A 23,222-nucleotide genomic window follows, 5' to 3' on the forward strand; every position below is an offset into this window, starting at 1 on the left:
GCTCTCTCTCAAATAAATTTTTAAAAACCCTATAAACTAAAAAAGTTAAAAAGTTTAATGATAAATATAAAAACGAAATTATTAAAAAATAATAAACTTATGGGACGCCTGGCTGGCTCGGTCGGTTAGGCGTCTGCCCGCAGCTCAGGTTGTGATCCAGGGTTCCTGGGATCGAGTCCTGCATTGGGCTCTCTGCTCATCAGGGAGTCTGCTTCTCCTTTTGTCCTCCAACCTCCTTGCTCATGCTCTTTCTCTCTCACACTCTCTTTCAAATAAATGTATAAAAATTTTATTTTATTTTATTTATTTGACAGAGAGAGACACAGCGAGAGAGGAGACACACACAGGGGGAGTAGGAGAGGGAGAAGCAGGCTTCCCGCAGAGAAGGGAGCCTAAATCAGGGCTCCATCCCAGTACCCTGGGATCGTGACCTGAGCCGAAGGCAGACTCTTAACTGAGCCACCCAGGCACCCCTAAATGTATAAAAATCTTTAAAAAAGAAACTTTAAAAAAATACCCCAAAAGTCATAGGGATTCTGAAAATTTTCTGCAAAACGAGGGACAGTCACATCATCCTGGAGACTGAAAGAAAGAAAAGAACGCTGGAGAAATACTTCCTGTAGGATTTGGGTGGGATTTTCAGGTAGGTTTTCACTGGGATCCTCCTGGAAGCAGGAGGAGAGCCTTGTAAGAAAGCCAGGCTGGGCTGCGAAGGGGCCACCTTGTACTTGGGGGAGAAAAGAGAGAATTGCACAGAGCCTCCAACACGGAGAGAGGATGGAAGCCCATGTGGGAAAGCAGGACTGCCACGAGGTTAGAGTGGGTGAGGGGGTGCAGGGGATATGCTTGAGATGTCCCTCCGGGCTAGGACACCCGCTGTTCCCAATGACCCGGTGGAGCCGGCGGCCGGACGCCTCAGTCCACAGTGTGCGTGAGGAGGAAGGTGCTCCGGGTGTAGGTCATCCTCCGGTCCAATGGCACAGGGTGTCCCAGGGAAGATGTTAAAAGCCCGAGAACCCGCGTTCGTCCTGAACAGCTGCACCATCAAAGGATACGTCTCAGCAGCATCGTAGGTCCCTGAGAAAGGAACGAAAGTCAGCCTGGCCCCGAGAGTTCTGTGCAGCCCTCAATGCCAGAAGACAGAGAAACAGGGTCTGTGATTCTGGCCCAACAAAGCTCTATGTCCCAGTGATCGTATGACCAGCCAAGGGGCTTTTCGAGAGGGAACCGTGGTAGAATTGCGTTTCTGAGAATGCTTGGGTTTGAAATACAACTGTGTTTCTTTCTTCTCCTTTTTAATTCTTTTTAAAAGTATTTGAAGTCGGGGCACCTGGGTGACTCAGTCGTTAAGCATCTGCCTTTGGCTCGGGTCATGATCCCAGGGTCCTGGGATTGAGCCCCACATCGGGTCCCTGCTCAGGGGGAAGCTGCCTCTCCCTCTCCCACTCCCCCTGCTTGTGTTCCTTCTCTCACTGTATCTCTCTGTGTCAAATTAAGAAAAAAAAAAAAATCTTAAAAAAAAAGAAAAAAAAAGTATTTGAACTCACCCAGAGATGTAGTAAAAGCAAAACCCCCCGAATGGGGAAGTCCTGACGTAACTCTAAATTTTTGTAAAATTTAGTTGTGAAACCAAATGTCTGTTTCAAAAAGAAAAGTCTTTTGAAGAGAAAAAGATATATCTATAAATCCTAAAAATCATGTTAAAAGAGGTAACGCTGTCCGTTATTTATTGTCTGCTATGCCCAGAGTCTATTTTAAAGAAATAAATGTGAAGTAACAGAAAACCCAACTCTCCTGAAACCAAAAGGGAATTTGCTGATTCGGGTAATTAAACCGTCCAAAGGTAGAACTGACTTTCCAGCATGATTCATAAAGAAGTAATCGATGGGCTGGACTTAATTAATATTAAAAACTTGCCCCCGTCAGGAGAATGAGATAAGCTATAGAATGGGAGAAGCTACTTGCAGAAGACATAATTCATTAATGATTGTTAACCAGAACATGCAAAACAGGGGAGCCTGGGTGGCTCAGTGGGTTAAGCCTCTGCCTTCAGCTCAGATCGTGATCCTGGGGTCTTGGGATGGAGGCCCCACAACAGGGTCCCTTCTCAGTGGGGAGCCTGCTTCTCCCTCTGCCTCCTGCTGCTCATGTGTGCTCTCTCTCTCTCTCTCTCTCTCTCAAATAAATAAAATAAAATTGAAAAAAAAAACCCCAACTCAACTATAAAAAAAAGAACTACCCAATTTAAAAATTGGGCAAAAGACCCAAATAGACACTTCCCCAAAGAGGACGTCCGGGTGGCAAATAGCATATAAGAAAAGGTTCCACATCATGTCATTAAGGAACTGCAAATACCCCTACAACAGGAAGACACCAGCATACCCCTATGAGAACAGCCAAAATCCAGAACGCTGACAACACTAAGTGCTGGCGAAGATGTGGGGAGACAGGAACTGTCGGTCCCTGCTGGTGGGAATGCCACATGGTGCAGCCACTGTGGGAGCAAGTCTGGCCGTTTCTTATAAAACCAAACATCCTCTCACCACACTATCCTGCAATCAGACCTCTAGGTATTTACCCAAATGCACTGAACACTCAGGTCCACACAAAAACCCGCACACGGATGTTTATAGCTGCTTTATTCTGGATTGCCAAAACTCGGAAACACCCAAGGTGCCCCGTAGTAGGTGAGTGGATAAAGAGACAGACGTGGTCCCTCCAGACAATACACTATCGTCCAGCATTAAATGAGCTTTCAGTCTGCAGAAAGATATAAAGGAGAATTAGCCGCATAATGGTACGTGAAAAGAAGCCAGTATGAAAAGGCCAAGTGCTACGTGATTCCGGCCCTGGGTTGGGTTGGAAAAGGCAAAACTCTGGGGATGATAACAAGGGCCATGGGTGCCAGGGGTCGGCAGGAAGAGGGATGGACAGACAGACCAGAGTGCATGTTTGGGGCAGGGAAATCACTCTGAGTGGTGCTCTCAGGGTGCATCCGGGTCGTGACTCACGTTTGCAAAACCCACAGAGTGTCCAACACTGAAAGGAACCCCCACCATAAACTCTGGCCGTGGGCGATGATGGTGGGTTTGTGTAGGCTCATGGGGTGAAACACACACACCACTTTGGGGGAGGGGGTGTTGACCTTGGCGGAGGCCGGAGGTTGCCCGGGGGTGTGATGGGAACATTCTATACTTTCTACTCAATTTAGTGGCCCTAAACAGCTCCAGAAAAGACGTCTGCTTTATTCTATTCTATTCTATTCTATTTGAGAAAGCAGCACGAGCAGGGGGAAGAGCAGAGGGAGAGGGAGAAGCAGCCTCCCTGGTGAGCAGAGACCACCCCCCTAAAGTGGGGCCGATTCCAGGGCCCCCGATCATGATCTGAGCCGAAGGCGGGCCCTTCACCGACTGAGCCCCCCAAGAATCCCCATGCTGTGTTTTCAAACGGGGACAAAAGGCGAAGGTGTTTCGAAAGGCACGGAAGGGACACATGGAGGCGAGGACTTGGTGAGCAGGAGAGTCCTTTCCGTGGCCGGCACGTGGAAAACGAGGGAAGGAGTAGCGGTTTCTGGAGGCGCTCTGGGGACAGTCGTGGGGGATTCCTGGGAAATCCTGCCCCAGCAGGGCCCCCCATCAAGGACCAGTGATCAGTGACCGTATGGAGCTCGGGATCCGGTGACGAACGCAGACTCCGGTAACTCGATCCGGACATGATTCAGGAGAGCCGGACTCCAAAGACGCGTTGGAGGTAGGACGACATCGCGTTCATTCTGTGTATGGTTTTCTTTCCCTGGAACGTGCCGGGGTGACTTTGCAGAGGCCCTGAAATGCACGTAAAATGCACATGATAAGCATTGATCGCGTTACAGCTTAGCCGGTGAGGCTCTCTCTTCGCGACCCGCGGAGGAAGGACCGCGCTGCCGTCGCGGGAATCCGAAGTTGAGTGAGACTCAGGGGCCAGCTCACGGCACCTGCTGGCAGGGTCTGTCCTGTGACTGGGGAGGAATTCAGGCTGGGGAAGGACACACGTGGGGCCAGGGGCTAAGAGAGGCTGGTGGCGGCTGCTCCAGGTCTGGGCGTCGGGGACTGGGAGCCACAGAGACCCGTCCTGGCTCTGCTCCTAGTCCAGTGCTCCTCCAGCCTGAGTCTGCACACCCTTCCTCCCCTGGTTCTCTCCGCAGGCCCTCCAAGCTCCTGGGGGCTGCAGGGATGCGCTGCGGCAAGTGAGGCTCCAGGGGCTGCATGTCCCTGTTTTGCAGACGAGGAAGCTTGGTTTCAGGGTCCGAGCTCCTGACCACGATGCTCTGTTGCTTCCACTGGGAAAGGGGATGCCCGAGGTCGGGAGGAGAGGTCGGGGAGGCTGGTGTGGCCCAGGAGGCCAGCAGGCTCTGGGCAGAGGCTCTGGGGGCACCAGAGGCTCGCGTGATTAGGACTGGGGCGAGGGGTCGGAGGTGGGCGCAGAGAGGAAGGCAGGGGCTGGGTTTCGTGGGGCCTTGAGAGGCATTTTAAGCAACTGGGTGACATGATTCTGTTTAAAGAGACTGTTTCGGTGGCGTCTGGAGCGGGGATTGTAGGGGGGATGTGCAAACAGGGAGACCAGGTGTCGAGAGGCTGTCACAGTCCAGGTGACAAGCGACGTGGCGGGAGGGGGACAGGTGGTCGAAAATCCATGTTTAGCTTTGGACCCTCCCAGTGGCTCAAGTACTGATAGCCTCGTGTCAGCCAGAGGATCAACGACAGACTGTGTGGGCTTTCCTGTGTTCCGTGCCGGGTTCTCACAGTGTAATCGGAGACGTGACTGGGAGAGCCACAAGGAACACACAGTTACAGCGTCGTACTGTACTGACTGAAAAAACCCGCGGATAAAGGACCACGCAGGTCAAAACTGTGATGTCCGACGGTCGACCGTCTACTCGTTTCGGGGTTCACTCCTTGCCCGGGGCCATCTTCCCAAATTGGGGACCACCGAGCCACAGGAAGAGCCCCCCACAGATGGCAGCCCGGCTGGGAAGGCCCTCCGTGCGTTCCCCTCGGACCAGCTGCTCGGGTGGTGATTCATTCACTGGAGACGCCCGAACCTGGTGTCCGGGCCGTGTGGCTGCTCCGGAGGCTGGAAGGCCAGCATGCAGAGGCCAGCGGGGCTGGTTTCCGTGGGCACCCCCTTTCCCTGGCGTCCTTCTCTCCTTGTCTTTGTGTGATCTTCCGTCTGGACGTGTCTGTGTCCAAATTCCCTCTCTTTGGGAGGACGTCAGTGTCTGGGGATGAGGGCCCGCTGTAGTGACCTCTAACTTAGGTAAAGACCTTCCCTCCGGATACGACCCCGTTCTCAGCTCCTGGGGGACTTCAACATAGAACCTTTCAGGAGCCACAGTTCGGCCCTAACAGATGCAGAAATCTCCCGCCCATCATGGGGCCAGACGCGAACAGTAAGGGCCACCTGTACCTGCAATTTCATCAACAACATCTGGGGAGGGCAGGAAGGCTTCTTGATTGAATTGGGGAGACTCTTGGACATTACTTTACTCTCGACTTCGCACCCAGAAATACAAGTTGAAAATATTTTTCAGGGGCACCTCGGAGGCTCAGTTGGCTGAGTGTCTGCCTTGCTCTGGTTGTGATCCCGATATCCTGGGATCGAGTCCCGAATCAGGCTCCCTGCTCAGCAAGGAGCCTGCTTCTCCCTTTCCCTTCGCCCCTTCCCCTGCTTGTGCTCTCTCTCTCTCTCTCAAATAAATAAGTAAAATCTTTTAAAAAGTGCTTTTAAAATTTTAAAGGGAAACATCAGAGATACGCAGAATGGGGTATGTGCCCTCCAAAGCTTGGAGGAGATCAGAAGATAAAGTATCCAGGAAAACCAAGAAAGCATAAAATAAGGTGACTCATCATGTGAAACACATAACAATTTGTGTAAGTATTTTAAACTCCTCCGTGAAAAAATTAATGTTTTCAAATGGAGCTAACTGGCCAAATGGTGTTAGTGGTGTTGGCCTCGGGGGAGGGGCAGGGTGATGGGACACCAGAGTGGGGGGGGGGCTTCTTCTCCACCATCTTTGAAAGACACTTTTTTTTTTCAAAAGATTTTATTTATTTATTTGACACAGAGAGAGAGAGATCACAAGTAGGCAGAGAGTCAGGCAGAGAGAGAGGGGAGAAGCAGGCTCCCCGCTGAGCAGAGAGCCAGATGCGGGGCTCAATCCCAGGACCCCAGGATCATGACCTGAGCCAAAGGCAGATGCCTAATGACTAAGCCACCCAGGCACCCCCAAAAAGGCACTTTTCTGCCTTTTGGATTTTATTATTGTGTTGGGCGTTTTTTATTTTTATTTTTTCACTTCTCATTTTTTAAAAAGTTTAAATTTATCATTGTGTTGTTCCTTCGAAATAATAAACACATAACAGAATTAAACCGTGTCGTACAGATCGTGATTTGTTAAAGGGGCTGTGGCATGGGGGTATATCTACAGTTATTACGTAACAGCCCCAAGCCTTCAGGCACCAGGTCATATCGAATGAAAATACGCGAAGTGAAAACAGTTCGCCGTAAACTGGGAAGTTGTCAGAAATACAGCAGTGTGGGAACCTGGAACCTAAGTCACCAGGCATGGGCCAGTGAAGTAGGAGAAAGTACTCAAAGGTACAAAGGTATTGAGAATGGAAGTGATGATAAGGTTGATTGATTACTTACCACTCATTTAGCAAGTATTTACTGAGCCTGTATGATGTGCCCCCGCCTGTGGCTAGATCCCCGGAACACAGCAAAGAACACGAAGTTTTCATGCCGGAGCTTGATTTACCTGATATTTAGTGACCTTTGTATCTCGTAAATGCAGAACACACCCCCTTCGATGCCCAGGAAACAGTCCCAAATATGAAGCAGGTCCTAGGCTCTGGATGAAATGTCAGATTCCTCAAACCTGGAATTGTACTGGTCATATTCTCTGACCATGAGCCGATACACTGGAATCTTCCCCAATGTCTAGGTAACAAAACCAAGGCCCTGAAGAACCCCAACATGGTCCTAGATAAATTTTTTTGAAGTTTATTATTATTTATTTAGTCATCACTACATGAACGCAGGGCTCGAACCCATGACCCTGAGAGCAAGAGTCCCTCGCTCTCCTGATGGATCCGGCCAGGCGCCCCCGGTCCTGAATAAATTTCTGATCAATGGTTGCAAACCTCGGGTGACTATGAACAGACAACGAGAACAGGTCACGGCGAAATGTGAGGCACTGATAACACCAGGGGACTGAGTACTGGTGATCAGTCAGGCTTGGTGCCAAGACTCGTAATTCTTTATCTTACATAATCCTCATAACAGGCACAACACGGTGCTTGTGTTATAAAGCAGGTACTCAGCAAACATCAGCAGAATGAGCGTATGTGGCCCAGAGAGGCTGAGTCACTTGCTTAAGACCACACAGCGGGAAGCGGTCAAGCTGGGACTTTTACTTGGGCCCGTCAGACTCTAAATCTTGCGCTTGTAATCGCCGTGTCACATCACCAACAGGACCGATGCAGTATGCCAAGGGGACAAGCTGAGAGTCAAGCTGGCTTTATCCCAAACCAACTTTCCGGGGCCTTCCACGTACCAGAGTGATATTTCTGTCTTTCTCCCCTCTCTCCTTTTTTCCTTCACAGGAAGGAAAGAGACACGGAGTATTGATGTATACTAGGTGATGTTGAATACACTGGGGGTTCAGCTGGGAGAGACAAATAGCGCAGTAAACGTGCAGCTCTATGGAGCGGTGAGTTATGAAGGAAAATAGAGTTCAGGAGCTATAGTAACAGCTGTTGAGGATGACTTTCGTTAGGAAGGCCAGGGAGGCCTCTCTGCGGCGGAGGCGGCCAGGAGGGAAGGTCGAGGAGGCAGAGTGTTGCAGTACATAATGGCATGTGCCAAGGTCCTGCGGAGACCAGTGCGGCCCATGGCAGGCACGGCAGAGAGGTGGGGTGGTTGGAGCTTGGCCAGCCAGGTGGCCGAGGTGAAGACGGAGCTGACCCCAAGGTCTGGACGTGGTGATGGGATGAAGGGCCATTTATCAACATGAGATCGCAGGGGGAGGACAGGCGTGGGACAGGGGTGGGAGAGGGAGGGGAGTCGAGAAGAGAAAGGAGAGGTTCAGAGACAGACAAGAAGGGGAGGGGTCAGCACAGGGTCTCCGGGCAAGGTGGGAGGAAGACCAGGACCGCGTGAGTCCTGGAGGCCAAGGCCATGTTTCAGGGAGGCTGGGCCGCTCTGTTAAATGCTCCCAAGACGGGGAGAAATGACACTGGGTCCGGCATCATCTGATGAGGGCACTTCTGCTGGGGTGGCGGAAACATGAAGAGAAGAGAAAGAGAAAAACATTCGAGGGACAAATTCAACACCAAAGACCGAGACCCACATAGAAGAAAAAGGAATTTGCAAGGAAAGGTCATGATGAGAAGAAAGATGGAGCATTTCTTTTCTGGAAAGACAAGAACTAGGATCGCGGGCCAAAGATGGCCAGGTGCTGTCATCTGGGGAGAGAAGCCACATGAAGTCATCATTTCCAAGGGACCGAGGGGCAGAGCTGAGAGCCTCCTTGTGGCTGGGCAGCGCAGACTCGCCTCAAGATCCAAGATCTGGGCTGTTGTCTGTCTCCAGCTGTGCCCAGCGCCATGGGCAAAGTCCCGTGGTGGGTGGAACCTGGTGGAGCCTGGTTCCACTTGGCATTTTGCAAGTAGGATGGAGGGAGAGGACGGGAGAACTGGGGGTGTCTGGGTCGGGATGGACAGCTGGGCATACGCGGGGTGAGGTCAGACGGAAGACCCCCACAAGGCAGGGGACAGTGACCATGTGGACTGGCCAACAGACTCCAGAGCCCAGAGGCTGGGACTAGTACAGCTCCTGATAACGCCAGGGTCTGGGGTTCTGCCATTGGGGTGTGTGGCTAAGGTGGGGAGAGGCATGCAGGGGATGGGGAGCTGCTGGGGTGCCGGGCAGATCGCAGAGGCAGCTGTCTTAGTCTTCACCCAATGCTGGAGGCCCTCACCAAGTGGGTAGACGCCAGAAGATGCTTGCAAGCAAGATGGGGCATGGACGCCAGTCAGCCCGTGGTCGTGCGCTTCAAGGAGCCTGGGGCTCTGAAGGGAAGGGAAATTTCCTGGAAGCCATAGCAGGAAGGGAGGAGAACACCTGCCTCACCCCAGGACATGGGGAATGTGGGAGAGACAACAACAATCTCTTCCAAGACTTGCTTCGAAGCAGAGCCAAGTTTCCGTGAGCGCAAGAGGGCAGAGGGGATGCGGAGAGCAGACCTGGATGGTTTGGGGCAGGGTTGGGGGAGGGTAGGAGATTGTCCCTGGGGATAAGCCCAGGGAACGAGGGATGCCCTGGCCAGTGGGGACCAGGGCTAGAGGACATGGTGTCCCTGTGAAAGGTGGGGAGTTTGTTTTACTTACAGAGTCTCTCTTGGGCTGGGTCTCCCAGGCACTTTGCTGTAATAATAATGGCAACACACAGCCTGTACTGAATTCCCCCCTAGGCTGACGGCCCTTCTCAGCGTTTATAGTACTAACCTCCCTTATCCTTATGGTTGTCCCGTTACTGCCCCCTTTTGGCCGGTGGGGAACCAGGCACAGAGAGGGTGGGTAACTTGCCCAAGTGGGGAGTCTGGATTTGAACTCAGGCACCTGACCCTTACCTAAGCCTTGTCTTTTTTTTTTTTCTTTTTTTCCTTAATTTTAAGAAGGTATTTTGTTGGGGAGCCTGGGTGGCTCAGTTGGTTAAGTGTCTGCCTTTGGCTCAGGTCAGGATCCCAGGGTCCTGGGATCGAGCCCCACATCGGGCTCCTTGCTCAGCTTCTCCCTCTGCCCCCCAACCCTGGTGCTCTCTCTTTCAACAAGGTATTTTGTTTTTATTTATTTATTCTTTTAATGTAAGCTCTACACCCACCGTGGGGCTCAAACTCAGGATGCCAAGACCAAGAATCATGGGGTCCTCCAACAGGGCCAACCAGGGACCCCTAAGGAGGTATTTTATTTAACTTCATACAGCCAAATTGTTGTCATTTCAACACGTAATCAATATAAAATGTTATCGATGAGAGCTCTGACATTTTTTTTTCTCCATTACGAAGTCTTCAACATCCAGTTTGTGTCTGAAATCAGATGTGCCACGTTTTTCGTGTTCAGCGGCCACATGTGGCAAGAGGCACCGTACTCACTCCGTAGGCTTGGCTCTCCTCGCATTCCAGTCCACGTACCACTGTCGCAGCGAGGCAGGCAGTGCCCGGTGGGGGGGGGGTGATCTTCCCGGGGAGCTCACCCATCCATCTCCCCGAGCCTCCTGGAAATCCCTCCATGTACTTTAAAGGAAATTTTGCAGAGGTGTTTGCGATTCTTTGCGTGGCCAATCCTGAAGGAGAAAAGAGCTCTCGTGACGGAAGCCATTCTTATCTGTTCCGGGAAGTTGTGGGTTTTCCAAGAAGCAGTGTGGGGTAGTGGTTCAAAGCACATGTTCGAGTTGCCTGATCTGTTTCCAGGTTCTTCTGCTTGACCTTGGTTAAGTAACAACCTCTCCGTGTCTCAGTGTCTTCATGTGTAAAATGGGAGATGCTACTCATACTTGCCGGTTTGTGATGAGGATTACATTTATTCATATATGTACATAAAGTGCTTAGAACACGCCCAGACACAAGTAAGCCCTGTGTGTATATTCCGTACCAGCCCCCACAGAGCATGGCTCCGGGGAGAGATTCTCCGGGGTTTGGGTCTGAATCTACCTGGCTTCAAACCAGGTTTGTCTAAATCCAGAACTCATGGCCTACCTCCAGCAATTGGTTGGACAACTAGACAAGCCTTACCCTCGAGGGTCCACTTTCCCCACAATATGGCAGGGAGGGATATCTTCATAGAATTCCTTTAGCAAATTCCAGGTGGCTATTCTTGAGGATTTTATTTATTTATTTGACAGACAGAGATCACAAGCAGGCAGAGAGGCAGGCAGAGAGAGAGAGGAGGAAGCAGGCTCCCCACAGAGCAGAAAGCCCTATGTGGGGCTCGATGCCAGGACTCTGGGATCATGACCTGGGCTGAAGGCAGAGGTTTTAACCCACCCCCCGGGTGGCTATACTATCCCAGGCACAGTGAGAAGGCATAGCTCTAAAGAAGACAGACCAGTCTCCCGCGTTGTGGAATTAACTTTTTTGAACGTGTTGAAGGAGGAGGTGTAATAAATGTAGATAAATAAATAATAAAGCAACCAGGATAAGTGCTCGGGGAAAACGGAGGTGTGATATGATGGAGAGGGATGGGGATAAAAATGTCTCATCTAGTTCTGAACTCCAACAGTACTGAACTCCTTGCTGTTTCCCCCAAATGTCTTACTTGCTTTTGCCCCAGGGCCTTTGCACATACTATTATCATCTTTTCTCTTCTTTACCTGCTACTACTTATTCTTCAGGTAACTGCTTAGATGTCATTTCTTCCAGGAAACCCTCCGTGATACCCCAAGGCCGTCTTAAGTGCCTCCTGTGTCTCTAAGAGTCCGGAACTTTTCAGCATCACACCAGTCACACCGTACTAGAACTTCCTGGTGATTTCTCCATGTCTTCCAGGCCTCCCGCTAAGCCTATGACTTTATGGTCTACAGTAAAGAATACATTTCATATCATTATGGAGTACACACACATTTACACACACACGAACATATATGGTAGATGTAAGTGAAGCAAATGTCTCACAAAATAATATTCACTCTCATGACATATGATATACCTAAACTTTTATTCTGTTCTATTTCATTAAACAAAAAGAATGCTGTTTGAGGCCCACTCAATTGATTTTATGACCCACAGAAATCTCATAAATCTGCATTTGGAAAATCTTTTTTTTTTTTTAAGATTTTTATTTATTTATTTGTCAGAGAGAGAGCACAAGCAGGGGAAACAGCAGGCAGAGGGAGAAGCAGTCTCCCTGCTGAGCAGGGAGCCCAGTGCAGGACTGGATCCTAAGACCCTGGGATCATGACCTGAGCTGAAAAATCTTCTCTTTTCAGTTATTTGTTTCAGTAATCTCTATGCCCAACATGGGGGCCTCAAACTCACGACCCTAAGATCAAGGGTCACTTGCTCTTCTGACTAAGCCAGCCAGGAGCCCCTGCATTTTGAAAATCTTGCCCTTGGGCACCTGGGTTAAGCTCATTCAACTTGGGCCATAATCTCCAGTCCTGGCATCAAGTCCCCCATCCCTCTGGGCTCCCTGCTCAGCGGGGAGCCTGCTTCTCCCTGTCCCTCGGCCGCTCCCCCTGCTCATGCTTCCTCTCTCTTTCAAAAAAATAAGATAAAATCTTAAAAAAAAAAAAAAAAGGATAGAGGAAATCTTGTCCTAGCTAGAGGTCAGAGTATTTCCTCTTCGGAGAGCCTGTTAGTGGATGTTTTAGGCTTTATAGGGCCATATGGTTTCTGTGATAAGAACAATATTCAAAACCCCAGCTGTTTGCATCACGAAAGTAGCCCAGACACCATGTGAATAAAGAGTCGTGGGGTCTTTTTCGATATAAATTTATGGGCACTGCCATTCGAATTTCTTATAATTTTCACATCATAAAATCTCCTTCTTCTTCCGGCGTCCTAGCTTGGTGCTCATCAGAAAGCAGGCGGCGGGCTGGGTTGGGCTAGGGGCCACGGTTAACCGGTTAACCCGTCCCTGCCGCAGCCCTTAAGCTCGGCGGAGGCAGGGACCACTGTCTGCTCCCCTCCACCATATCCCTCAAGTCCCACACAAAGCCTCGCTTCGCGTTTGCTCAGTACTCAGGGAGCGGATTACGAAAGGTGGCAATGTGTGAATTAAACATTTTTATTACACACGGACTGTGCGTTCGTGGAAGAGAAAGGAACTACACAGCTAAAACCAAGCAGATCTTCAGTAATCCTGCCGCTGAGAGATCACCGCATCCTTTCCTACTTTTTATGCAGTAGAAGCCAGGAATTCAGAGAAAGGTTATTTTCTGGCCAAGGGAATGGTAAAAAAGTTCTATTTTCCCTCAGTTCACCAGGGACATGGGCTTCCCTTTTATGGTCTTAGGAGACAAACAGGGCATGCCGAGGGCTTGCGGCGGGGGGTGGGGGGGGTGGGGGGGGGGGGGGTGGGGGCGGGGTGGGGGAGTCTACCCTTATCAGGGAGTCATGGAAGTTCTCCTTTCCTAGGGAAGTGATGTTCAGGCTGAGACGATTGAGCAAAAAAATGGGGAAGTTGCACTGTGTCTTCAGAGGCGTCTGGCTGGACAGTAGGGAGGGGGTGGGAAGGGGCATGAGATCAGCCTGCGGAGGCGGGCATGGACTGTAGGACAAGGGTCTTCTCACCTAGATCTAATTACCAGCTTACAGGAACTAAGGAAGATAGACGAAGAAATTAAAAAAACAAAAAACAAAAAAAACCCAAATGACAAAAACCAAAAACCACAGCAGAAAACATCTCGAGGAGGCGATCAGCCAGATCCAGAATGAGGAAGATTCTATGGGACGAAGATTCTGTTTCTCACCGAATCAGTAGCGTGCAAACAAAAAAGAGATTAAAGGGAGGGAATTCCCTTACCTTACAGAAGCCAAAGCCACGTGTGTGGCCTTGTTTATGTCTTGGAACAAATCAGCTGTAAAAGCCATCTCTGAGATAATCAAAGAGATTTGAATGTGAACTGGTATTGGAAGAGAGTAAGGAGTAATTGCTAGTTTTGTTAGCTACAATAATGGGCCGGTGGTTACATTTGTTACTTGTTAGTTATAGATGCAAGTAAATGAGATGGAAGATGTCTGGGTTGTGCTCTCAAACACCCCGGAAAGCAGCTGGGTGAGTGTGTGTGTGTGTGTGTGTGTGTGAGAGAGAGAGAGAGAGAGAGAGATCTTGTGATAGACTAATACATATTTGGTCTTTGTCCCAGTTCCTGGCAGGGCGCTTCTCAAAATCTTGGAATTTCCCGAGTCAGAGGGGAGAGAGGAGGGATTTTTGTTATTCATACTAAGGCCTTTTCCAACAGGGACCTGAGCGCATGCTAATGAGGGTGGGTCCTGGATCGATTCGGGATTATTCCCCAGGAATAACATCCTGCCTGTCTGGATGGTAGGCAGCCACCTGTGGGGGTTTAAGAAGGAGCTGGGAGGGGGGTCCTGCCTCTGTCCAGACATTCTACTCTGCAGCATTTAAAGCCAAAGATATGCCCTTCAATTAGTCTCTTTCACAACCCACCTTTAAAAATGTTCTCCAGGAAGCTGATGCTACCATCTACAGAATGAGGCAACTCTTTCACACCATACCCGCTGGTGTCTCCGGTTTTGCAGTGCCCCCAACTCCCCCACCACCCCGTGACCAGGCCACACTTGTTCACACCATGGCCATCTCCGAGGCTAGTGGCCGAGACTTAGGCTGACAAAAGCCTAAGCCCAAACCAGAACTCTTTTCTGATTTTATTTATGTATTTGAGAGAGAGAGAGAATGAGAGAGAAAGAGAGAGAGAGAGAGAGAGAGCATGAGTGGGGAGAGAGGGAGAGGGAGAAGCAGGCTCTGGGCTGAGCAGGGAGCCTGATAAAGGCCTCGACCCCAGGACCCTGGGATCATGACCTGAGCCAGAGGCAGCCCCTTAACTGACTGAGCCCCCTAGGCGCCCCAGAACTCTTTTTAAATCTCATTTTGGCCATTGCAGATAATGACCAGGGGATGGTGTGTTAGTTTCCCTTTTTTCTTAGACAGCCAGGGAACCAGCTCTGTGGGGGATGGGTCCTGTTCTAAATGCCACTGGTCAGTTTGCCTTCAGTAACAGAGTGTGGCCCCGCTGCTGTTCACACCACGAGGGACCGCGTGGCCACCCAGGGAGGTAAGCCTCCTCATCCCTTACCCATCCTCCTCTTCCCAAACCACATCTCTCTGGGAGCCAAGGCCAGTGTAGCCCACTTCTGACACTATCGATTAGCTGTTTTTACTCGTGGCACTCTGACGCCAAAGTTGTGTGTGTGTGCATGTGTTCCCCACACAACCTATTCTCCACCTGCCCAGATCGCGCCTTGTAGGGCGGGAAACTGATGTCCTCTTCGGCCAAGTCTCACACTAGGTCCCCAGAGTGAGCTCAATCCCCAAGGCTACCCCCACTTTAGATGCCTCTGTACTTGTACAACTGAGTCGATCGAAATTAGGGCTCCCGGGACCCCCTCCGCAGGTCCGCTAATTTACTAAAGCGGCTCGTGGAACTAAGGAACACGGTTTCCCGCCACTGATTGATTACCAAGGACACAACTCAGGGACAGGCACGTGGTGGAGATGCACAGGGCAAGGTGTGGGCAGTGGGGTGGGGAGCCCCCAGCCGTACCACCCTCAGAACCTGCTTCAGGGTGCCCACCAGCACAGACACTCTCGGATCCCCACCGGTGAGGGGGTTCTGGGGAGGGTCTACTATCTTAGCACAACTGATGAGCTCTTGGGGATTAACTCAGACTCCAGCCTCCTCACCACTCCCTGGTGGTTGAAAAGTGGGGTGAAAATTCCGGCCCTCCACTCACACTATTCCCAGCAACCGGCCCCCATCTGAAGTTAAATGGGGTCCACCTAGGGTCACCTCATTAGCATAAACTCAGGTATGGTTGGGAGAGCTTGTGATGAATGACCCAAGACACTTTCCTATCACCCTTTTCACTAAGGAGCTTCCAAGGGTTTCAGAAGCTCCTGTGCCGGGAACCTGGCAAATGCCTTATTGTATCATAGATTCCCAAGAAGTAGGAATGAAATGAGAGAAACATTGATAATTGTTGAAGCTGAGTGATCGGTACATAGAGATTCTGATGCAGTCTCTGGGCTTTTGTGTGTATTTGGAAACTTAGATGCTAAAATCTTTATAATAAAAGAGAATGAAAGAAAGGGAGAGAAGAACCCATAAGCCACGCGGTGTGTTTATGAAGACGAAGACGTGGGGCGCCTGGGTGGCTCAGTGGGTTAAAGCCTCTGCCTTCGGCTCAGGTCATGATCTCAGGGTTCTGGGATCGAGCCCCACATTGGGCTCTCTGCTCAGCGGTTAGCCTGCTTCCCCCTCCCGCTCTCTCTCTGTCTGCCTCTCTGTCTACTTGTAATCTGTCTGTCAGATAAATAAAATCTTTAAAAAAAAAAAAAAGACGAAGACGTTAGCACTGACACAATACTGTTAGCTAAGTGCTACAGATCTCGTTGGGATTACTCCAGGTTTTCCACTAATGTGCTGCTTCTGCCCCAGGATCCAAGGCAGGGGACCACACCCTGGTCAGAGGTCCCGTGTCCTATTCCCTTCCTGTCTGTCAGTTTCTGGGACCTTTCTTGCCTTCAGTGACTCGGATGCTTTGAAGAAGGGCGGCCAGGCATTTTGTGGATGGCCCCACAGTGCGGACTTGCCTGCTGTTTTCTCACCATCAGACGGAGGTTATGGATTTTTGGGAAAAATACGAGGGTGAGGTGACTTTCTCATTGCAAAACCTCAGGGAGCACAAGATGTCCACGTGACTTAGGCTCATTAACCTTCATCACTAGGTTAAGGCTGTGTCTGCCAGGCTCCTCGACTACTCTTCCCTTTCTTTCTTTCTTTCTTTTTTTTTTTTTTAAAGATTTTATTTTTATTATTTATTTGACAGAGAGAGATCACAAGTAGACAGAGAAGCAGGCAGAGAGAGAGAGGGAAGCAGGCTCCCTGCTGAGCAGAGAGCCCGATGCGGGACTCAATCCCAGGACCCTGAGATCATGACCTGAGCCGAAGGCAGCGGCTCAACCCACTGAGCCACCCAGGCGCCCTACTCTTCCCTTTCTATACTCAGCGGCTGAGTCACTAAACCCAGCCCACACTCCGGGGATTTTAAGAGTGGAGGAAGGTCACGGAGAGATTTAAGCAGGGAAGTCGTGTTGTAGAAGGAATTCCCTGCCTGACACGCGAGTGGGCAGTGAGAGTGGACATGACCTGGATTTGAGGGACGTTCCCAGTGTGACTCAGCACAAGCTGGGTCTCCGTGGCGCGCGAGGAATGGGAGAAGGATGGCCCACGGCTGGGGGGCTGGCGGCCTTTCGCGGCCCCTAAGCGAAGGCCTGCGCGCCTCCAGGAGCTCGTGTGTCCCCTGCCCGCCAGTGAGAAGCCCCTCTCCGCTCCTGGGTCCAGCCTCGACTCTGGGCGGATCGCTGAGGGCTACTGGGGCCTAGAGGCTGGCACACAGACAGCAGGAGTGTGGGGTCATCAAGGAGGGTCGCAGTTGGACCGCAGCGTTCGCGGGGCTGAAAGAAGCTGGGGGGAAAGGAGTCCGCCCAAACCCTTGCTCCCCGCACGGCTAGCGCTGGGTCACGCGTGTGTAACCAGGGCGTCCGGACCCAGCGGTTGCAAACGATGCTTTATTCACCCCGACTCCCAGCCCGCCGCCCCGCGCCGCGCCTTTCGGGTCTCCCTCCGGGGGCGTGCGGGGGGCGGGGGGCGGCCACACCTGAGCCCTCACCTGCGCCGGCGCGCCCCCCGCCCGGGTTTCTTCTCCCCTCGGCGCCTGCGGGCGGGGGCGGGGGGGCGCGGCGGGGGCCGGGACCGGGGGCACCGGCCCGGGCGCCGGGCGGGCCCCGCTCCCCTGCGGGGGCTTGTAGACCAGGTGGAAGATGAAGGCGTTGCAGTACCTGAGGGGGCGGGGCGCGTCAGGGGCGTGGCTTCGACGGGGCGGGGAGGGGCGTGGCTTCAACGGGGCGGCAGCGGGGTGGCCCGAGGCCCCTGGGCGGTGGGCGAGCGAGCGGGCGGGGTCCCGGGAGCTGCGTCCAGCCCGCCGAGTGGGCTTGGGGTCGAGGCCCGCGGAGGCGGAGGTGGGGGTCGCGGAGAGGGGTTCCCCGGAGGGCGCAGGACCCCGGGGGGGGTCGAGGGCCCTTACCAGGGCATGCAGTTGTCCGCGGCTCGCAGGCGAAAGGGGGAGCGGAAGGGGTTGGGCCGCGGGGGGCTGGTGCCCCCTCCGGTGGCCACCGCCATGGTCTGGTCGTCCATCACGCAGCCGTACTCGCTGCTCTCCGTGAAGAAGGCCGGGACTCGGAGGGACTGTGGTGGGCGCGGGCCTCTGACTTTCGGAGCCGCGCCTCCGCCCAGCCCCTCCCCAGGCGCCAGGGGCGCCGACCGCGGTGCAAACCCGGGACCCAGACAGACCAGGACGGGGAGAGGCACGAAGCAGACAGACAAGACAGACAGGGTCAGGAGGGCCCTGGGCGCGCCCCGGGTCTGGAGCAGAGTGGGAAGAAGAGGCTTTCGGAGAAGGAGGACGGTGGGGGAGTGGCAGGAGGGGAGGTCCCTTTTGGCCCCAAAGCAGGTCCCTTTTGGCCCATCCCCCACCTGCAGCCGGGGCAGCGAGCTCAGCCAAGTGTCCTTGAGACCGAAGCCAGAGTTGAATCCTGTAGGCCGAGGGAGAGCGGGCAGAAGCTGTCGCCCACGGCCCTCGCCCACGTCCCCACACTCCTACCCCAGGCTCTTACCGATAACCAGGTCCGGCTTGGGCCCCTGGAGCAGGTGGTAGGGCCGCGCGGACACCTTGATCTGCAGGTCCCTGCGGCCCCCCTTCTCCTTAGTGCTAGAGCTGAGCCGCGCGGGTACTCCGGAACCCGGACGGACAGATACTTCTGGGCCATCCTGGGGAGCCAGGAGCGGAGGGGAGAAACCGCTGCAAGTTAGGGCACTGGAAGGGCATGTTAGGCAAAGGGAGAGCAGGAGGTAGGGGGCAACTCCTCCCCCCCAACCCTTACCCTCTGCAGGGTAAAATGCTGCTGGTCACTGTCCAGGGGCAGGCCGTCACCCACAAACTGCAGCTCCAGGGCCACGTGGGGGAGCAAGACCAAGAGCTCCTGAGGCAGAGAGGACAGATCAAGGTCTCACCCCACCACCAGCTCCATGCCCAAATGCCCAGCCTCTGGTCCTGGAGGGACTTACCCAGAACACCATGATGAGGTCGAACTCCTTCCCTGCTTCCACCACATGGATTTTCAGTGACTGCTTGTTCTGGATGTTGAGCTCAGGGACTGGGAGAGAAGTTAGAGGCTTAAGAAGATGGTCTCCCTTCCTCGTGTCCCCCTCCAGCTCCCTGCCCCCCTCGCTCCCGCTGCTCTGCTCTCCTTACAGGACTGGGGCACCAGGTGTGTGATGACGTAATACACAGTCAACGGGTAGGTGAGAAGCACGGCCATGGGGGAGTCCAAGCTGAGGCCCCTCCATGTGTAGTAATCCTGCCACGAGCCTGGGGAGAGCGGGTTACTGGGGGACCTGGCCCCTGCGCAGACCCCAGCCCCTTTTAGTCTAATAGCCCCCTCTTCCTCAGGCGTTCAGACTGCTGACCCGCCCGTCCTTGTCCCTACCTCTAGCTCCCTCGGGGCCCCTCCAGCTCACCAAAGAGGCCCCTGGGTGGATCTGGGGGCACAGGGGGCATCAGGGCAGGCCCATCCCCCTGGAGAAGCTGGTAGGGATCTCCTGGAAGGATGGAAGGAAGAAGAGGATCCTGGTGTCAGGAAGGCCCCCACCTGGCTCATCCCCCTCTTCCTTCCAAAGGAGCTATGTTTCCTGGAGCTACAGCAAAAGGAATGGGAGATGGCCTGTGGACGCGGCTTCTCGATGGGGTGGGCGGGGTGACTTCTTTGAGGACTGGGGAAAGGCCTGAAATGACCGTGGGGGTGGCAGTGGAGTGCATGGGGGCATTATCCGGGGCCCTGTTTTCTCCCCCATCCCTCCCTCTAGGCTGAGGGGCCCATGCCTGAAGAGAGGCCCCACGAACCACTGAGAAGAAGGCTGAGGGCTGGTGCATTGCCCCGGGGGTGCCTGGGGGTGCCAGGGCCTGGAATGAGCATGCTGAGCTGGGTCCAGTAGCCGCGAGTGAGGCCCCGTGAGGCCAGAAAGGCCTCCTTGTTGAAGGTTTCACTGGTCACCTCTGGAGAAGGAGGAGGGGAGCAGTTGAGGGCCTGGTGGCTGGAACCCCAGGCTCTAGCTCTTCTCGAGGGCCCTGGGTCTGAACCGGGTTCTGGTCCTCCAGAGAATGAATATTTCCTAGTGTCTAAGGGCCACAGGCACCAAACCCATAGGGTCCTTGTAACAATTCCCTGGGTTTTAGCGTTTTTTAAAATACTCATTAGACAGATGAGAAAACTGAGGGTCTAAAAACTCAAGGGATTGTTGATGGCCCCCAGTCACTGGTGGGGCTGGGCAGCGGGGAACGCAGGCTCACATTCCTCCGCTCCAGACCCCGTCTGCAGCCCCAGGGCTCCAGTCTCCAACCCTAAATCCCCAAGCACTTGGCCTTCAGACCCAGAACCCTGTACCCAGGCACCCAGCCTCGGTCCCAAACCCCTGCCTCAGTTTCCCCCTTCCCACCGCCCCATCGCCTTGGGGTACCTGCGGTGTAGGTAAAAGGCAGAGCTGCCAGCTCCCCGGCCCGCTCCATGAAGGCTGCAAGCCTTGGGCACCAAAATCGGTGGCTCACGTCATCAGGGCATCGCCGCCAGTCGGCCCGGAGACAAGCCTCGCCACAGTACAAGACAGCACTGCACTGGGGGCTGGGGTCACAGGGGGTGGTGGACACCCAACGTTCAGCGCTGTGGCCTTGCATGCCCTGCAGCTGCCCATGTATCATTCGGTCCGCTTTTCTGAATACTCTGCTCGTGACAGCTTGCTTTCTTCCCTCCTTTGACTTCCCAGACCCTCCCCCCCCGCTGGCCAGTTTTCTCTGCTTGCCTGATTGTTGGGGGGCTCCCTCCCTCTCACGCCACCTCTTCGGCCGCTCACCAAGGTGTCAGCTTCACTTCAAAGCTATGCCTGTGACAGACATGGCAGGTTCGAGCGCGGAGGGAGGCAAACGTGAAGCCCGGACGGGGACCCCAGGTCCGCATCGGCGCCTTAGCTAACTTCACTCCCAGCCTCGGGACCAGACTCTGCAAGTCTCTGAATGAGGGTGGACACCGTCAGGCTGGGGGGCTCAGGAGTGCAGATCCCTACACCTCCCCAGCCTTAGATACCACATTTCTGTACCGATGCAGCTGGGCATCTCCCACGGTGAGCTGCCGGGGCTTTCGAGGGTCTCCGGAGCCCATCGGGCAGGCCATGCTGTGGCAGAGGAGAGCGTAGGCCCGAGGAGCCAGGTTCTCGGTCCCTGAGGACTTGCCGGCACTCCCCTGGGTTCCATCCATCAGCAGGTCAATGCCCAGGATGGTGCCATGTTCATCGGTCACCAGTAAGAGGCAGGAAAGGTGCAGGGGGGAGGCCTCTGGGGAAGGAAGGAGAAGTCAGGGGCAGGGGTGTGAACGTCATACGTGCAAAGGCTAGGCGGGTCAGCTAAGTGAACAGAGGGGACCGGGTAGAGAGGGTATGCCTCATTGGAAGGGGACACCGGTGCAGGGGTGTCTGTGGCCATGCAGAAGTGTGAGCCTGAGGGGCGCCTGGGTGGCTCAGTGCGTTAAGCCTCTGCCTTCGGCTCAGGTCATGATCCCAGGGTCCTGGGATCGAGCCCCCCCCCCCTTGGGCTCTCTGCTCAGCAGGAAGCCTGCTTCCCTTCCTCTCTCTCTGCCTGCCTCTCTGCCTACTTGTGATCTCTGTCTGTCAAATAAATAAATAAAATCTTAAAAAAAAAAAAAGAAGTGTGAGCCTGCTGTTGGACCTTTCCAGCTTTCCTGAGACTTCTGGAATTTTTTTCTTTCAATATATAAATACTGGCTCCAGTTGAAAAAACAGAAAACGTCGTGGGTCCATGAAAACACCTCTCCAGGCCAGACTGCCCTGCAGGCCACCCATTGGTGACACCCCTCTGGGCTGCCTGGTGGAGGAGGTCTTCCAAAGGGCGGAATCCCCAGCACAGGGGTTCTTACCACTTCTCCTCCCCTTCCTCCTCTCAGGACCGGCTTCGTCTTCTGCCTTGTACTCTCGGCAACCATCCTCTCCGCCTCCTGCCAACTGCGCAGCCTCCTCTGTCTCCCCTGGAGGGTTTGCTTCCTGGGGGGACTCCCTGCTGGCGGGGGCTGGCTCCCCAGCCTCCTCGAGGTCTACTTTCTCCAGGCCTGCCCCCTCCTCCTCTCCATTCTCTTCCTCTTCCTCCCCCTCCTCCTCCTCTTCCTCCCCTTCCTCCAGGCTGACAAAGCTGACGTAGGGGCTTAGGTCTCGCAGGTGGAGTGGGGGTTCATCTCCCAGGAACCGGGCAGCCCCCAGGCCTAGTCCAGGGCCTGGCTCTGCCCCTTGCCCCAGGCTGATGCCCACACTTCGGTTGGGCAAGACGTGAAGCACCCAAAGGGCAGGATCCTGGGGCAGCCTTCTGATCGGAGCCTCCAGCTGGCGCCAGCGGCCCTCAAGGCTGGCCCCCGAAGCCCCGCGCTCCGCAGCGAACTTTCGGAACCAGCCAAACAGGAGGGCAGCGAAATCAAGGAACTCATCTCGGTATCCAGACACAAACTCCATGTCTTCAGGGCCACAGGGTCTGGGCCCAGACTGAGCAGAGGAAGGGGTGTATGGTGAGGGAGAGGGTAGGGGTGGGTTACAAAATGGGGGCGTGGTTGAGGGTCCCGAGACAAGTTTTCAGGGCTCAGGGTGGGAGTTCAGGGGGAGAACGGGGCTAGGCTTGGAAGCGGGCGAGCAGGGGTTAAGACGAGTAGTCAGGAGTGAGATGGTATTTGGGGCCCAAGATCTGAGGCCCAGCCCCTCCAGAGTAGGGTCTGAATGATGACCAGAGTCGGAGGGCGAATCCTTTGGGGACGGACCCGCCAGGAGGGATTATTTTGGATCCGTCTGTAGGGTGTGGGGGGAGGGACCGGAGCCGGGGCATCCCCTCGGCTTGGATCGGTTAGGCCGGGGGCCCCCGCGGACCCAGCCCCTCCCGGCCGCCCCTCCACTCCGGTACCTGCAGCCGCCGCCGCCACTTTTCGAAGGTAAATACCTCGGGGCTGGCGGGGGGGCGGGCGTGACGTCAGGGCGGCCCGAGCCCGTGGCCCGCTGCCCGGCTGGCCCCGCCCCCAGCGCCCGAGGCGCGCGCGGAGAGGGCCGGGCGGGGTCAGCCGCCGCTCGCGGACTTCCCCGGGGGCATCACCTGGCATGTGACCGCGGCCCGGCGCCAGCGTCCGGCGGGGAAGCGAAAGCGCCGCGGGGGTGGCGGGAGCCGAGCGGCCGCGACTCCGAGGGCCGCGGCCTGACCTGGCGCAGCCGGGCGGGCACCCTGGAGCCGCGCCGAGCCCGTCGCTCCGCCGCCCGCGCCGCGCGCCCCGCCGAGCCTCTGCGCTCGC

At 54.3% G+C, this 23,222-nt stretch overlaps 1 protein-coding gene across 1 annotated transcript; it reads right to left on the reverse strand.

Moving 5' to 3' along the window:
* Nucleotides 1–17,448: 17,448 nt before the first annotated feature.
* On the reverse strand, nucleotides 17,449–22,806 carry LOC111161186 (zinc finger MYND-type containing 15). The gene is given in 14 exon segments (XM_022524755.1): nucleotides 17,449–17,517; nucleotides 17,519–17,621; nucleotides 17,867–18,027; nucleotides 18,316–18,374; nucleotides 18,456–18,609; nucleotides 18,723–18,821; nucleotides 18,907–18,995; nucleotides 19,094–19,210; nucleotides 19,360–19,440; nucleotides 19,742–19,894; nucleotides 20,356–20,516; nucleotides 20,746–20,901; nucleotides 20,989–21,223; nucleotides 21,822–22,806. Coding segments are annotated over 14 exon segments (2,220 nt in total). The 5' UTR covers nucleotides 22,405–22,806.
* Nucleotides 22,807–23,222: the final 416 nt, after the last annotated feature.

This window comes from Enhydra lutris, unplaced genomic scaffold (genome assembly GCF_002288905.1).
Source record: "Enhydra lutris kenyoni isolate GAN:26980312 unplaced genomic scaffold, ASM228890v2 scaffoldscaffold82, whole genome shotgun sequence".
In the NCBI taxonomy this organism is placed as follows: domain Eukaryota; kingdom Metazoa; phylum Chordata; class Mammalia; order Carnivora; family Mustelidae; genus Enhydra; species Enhydra lutris.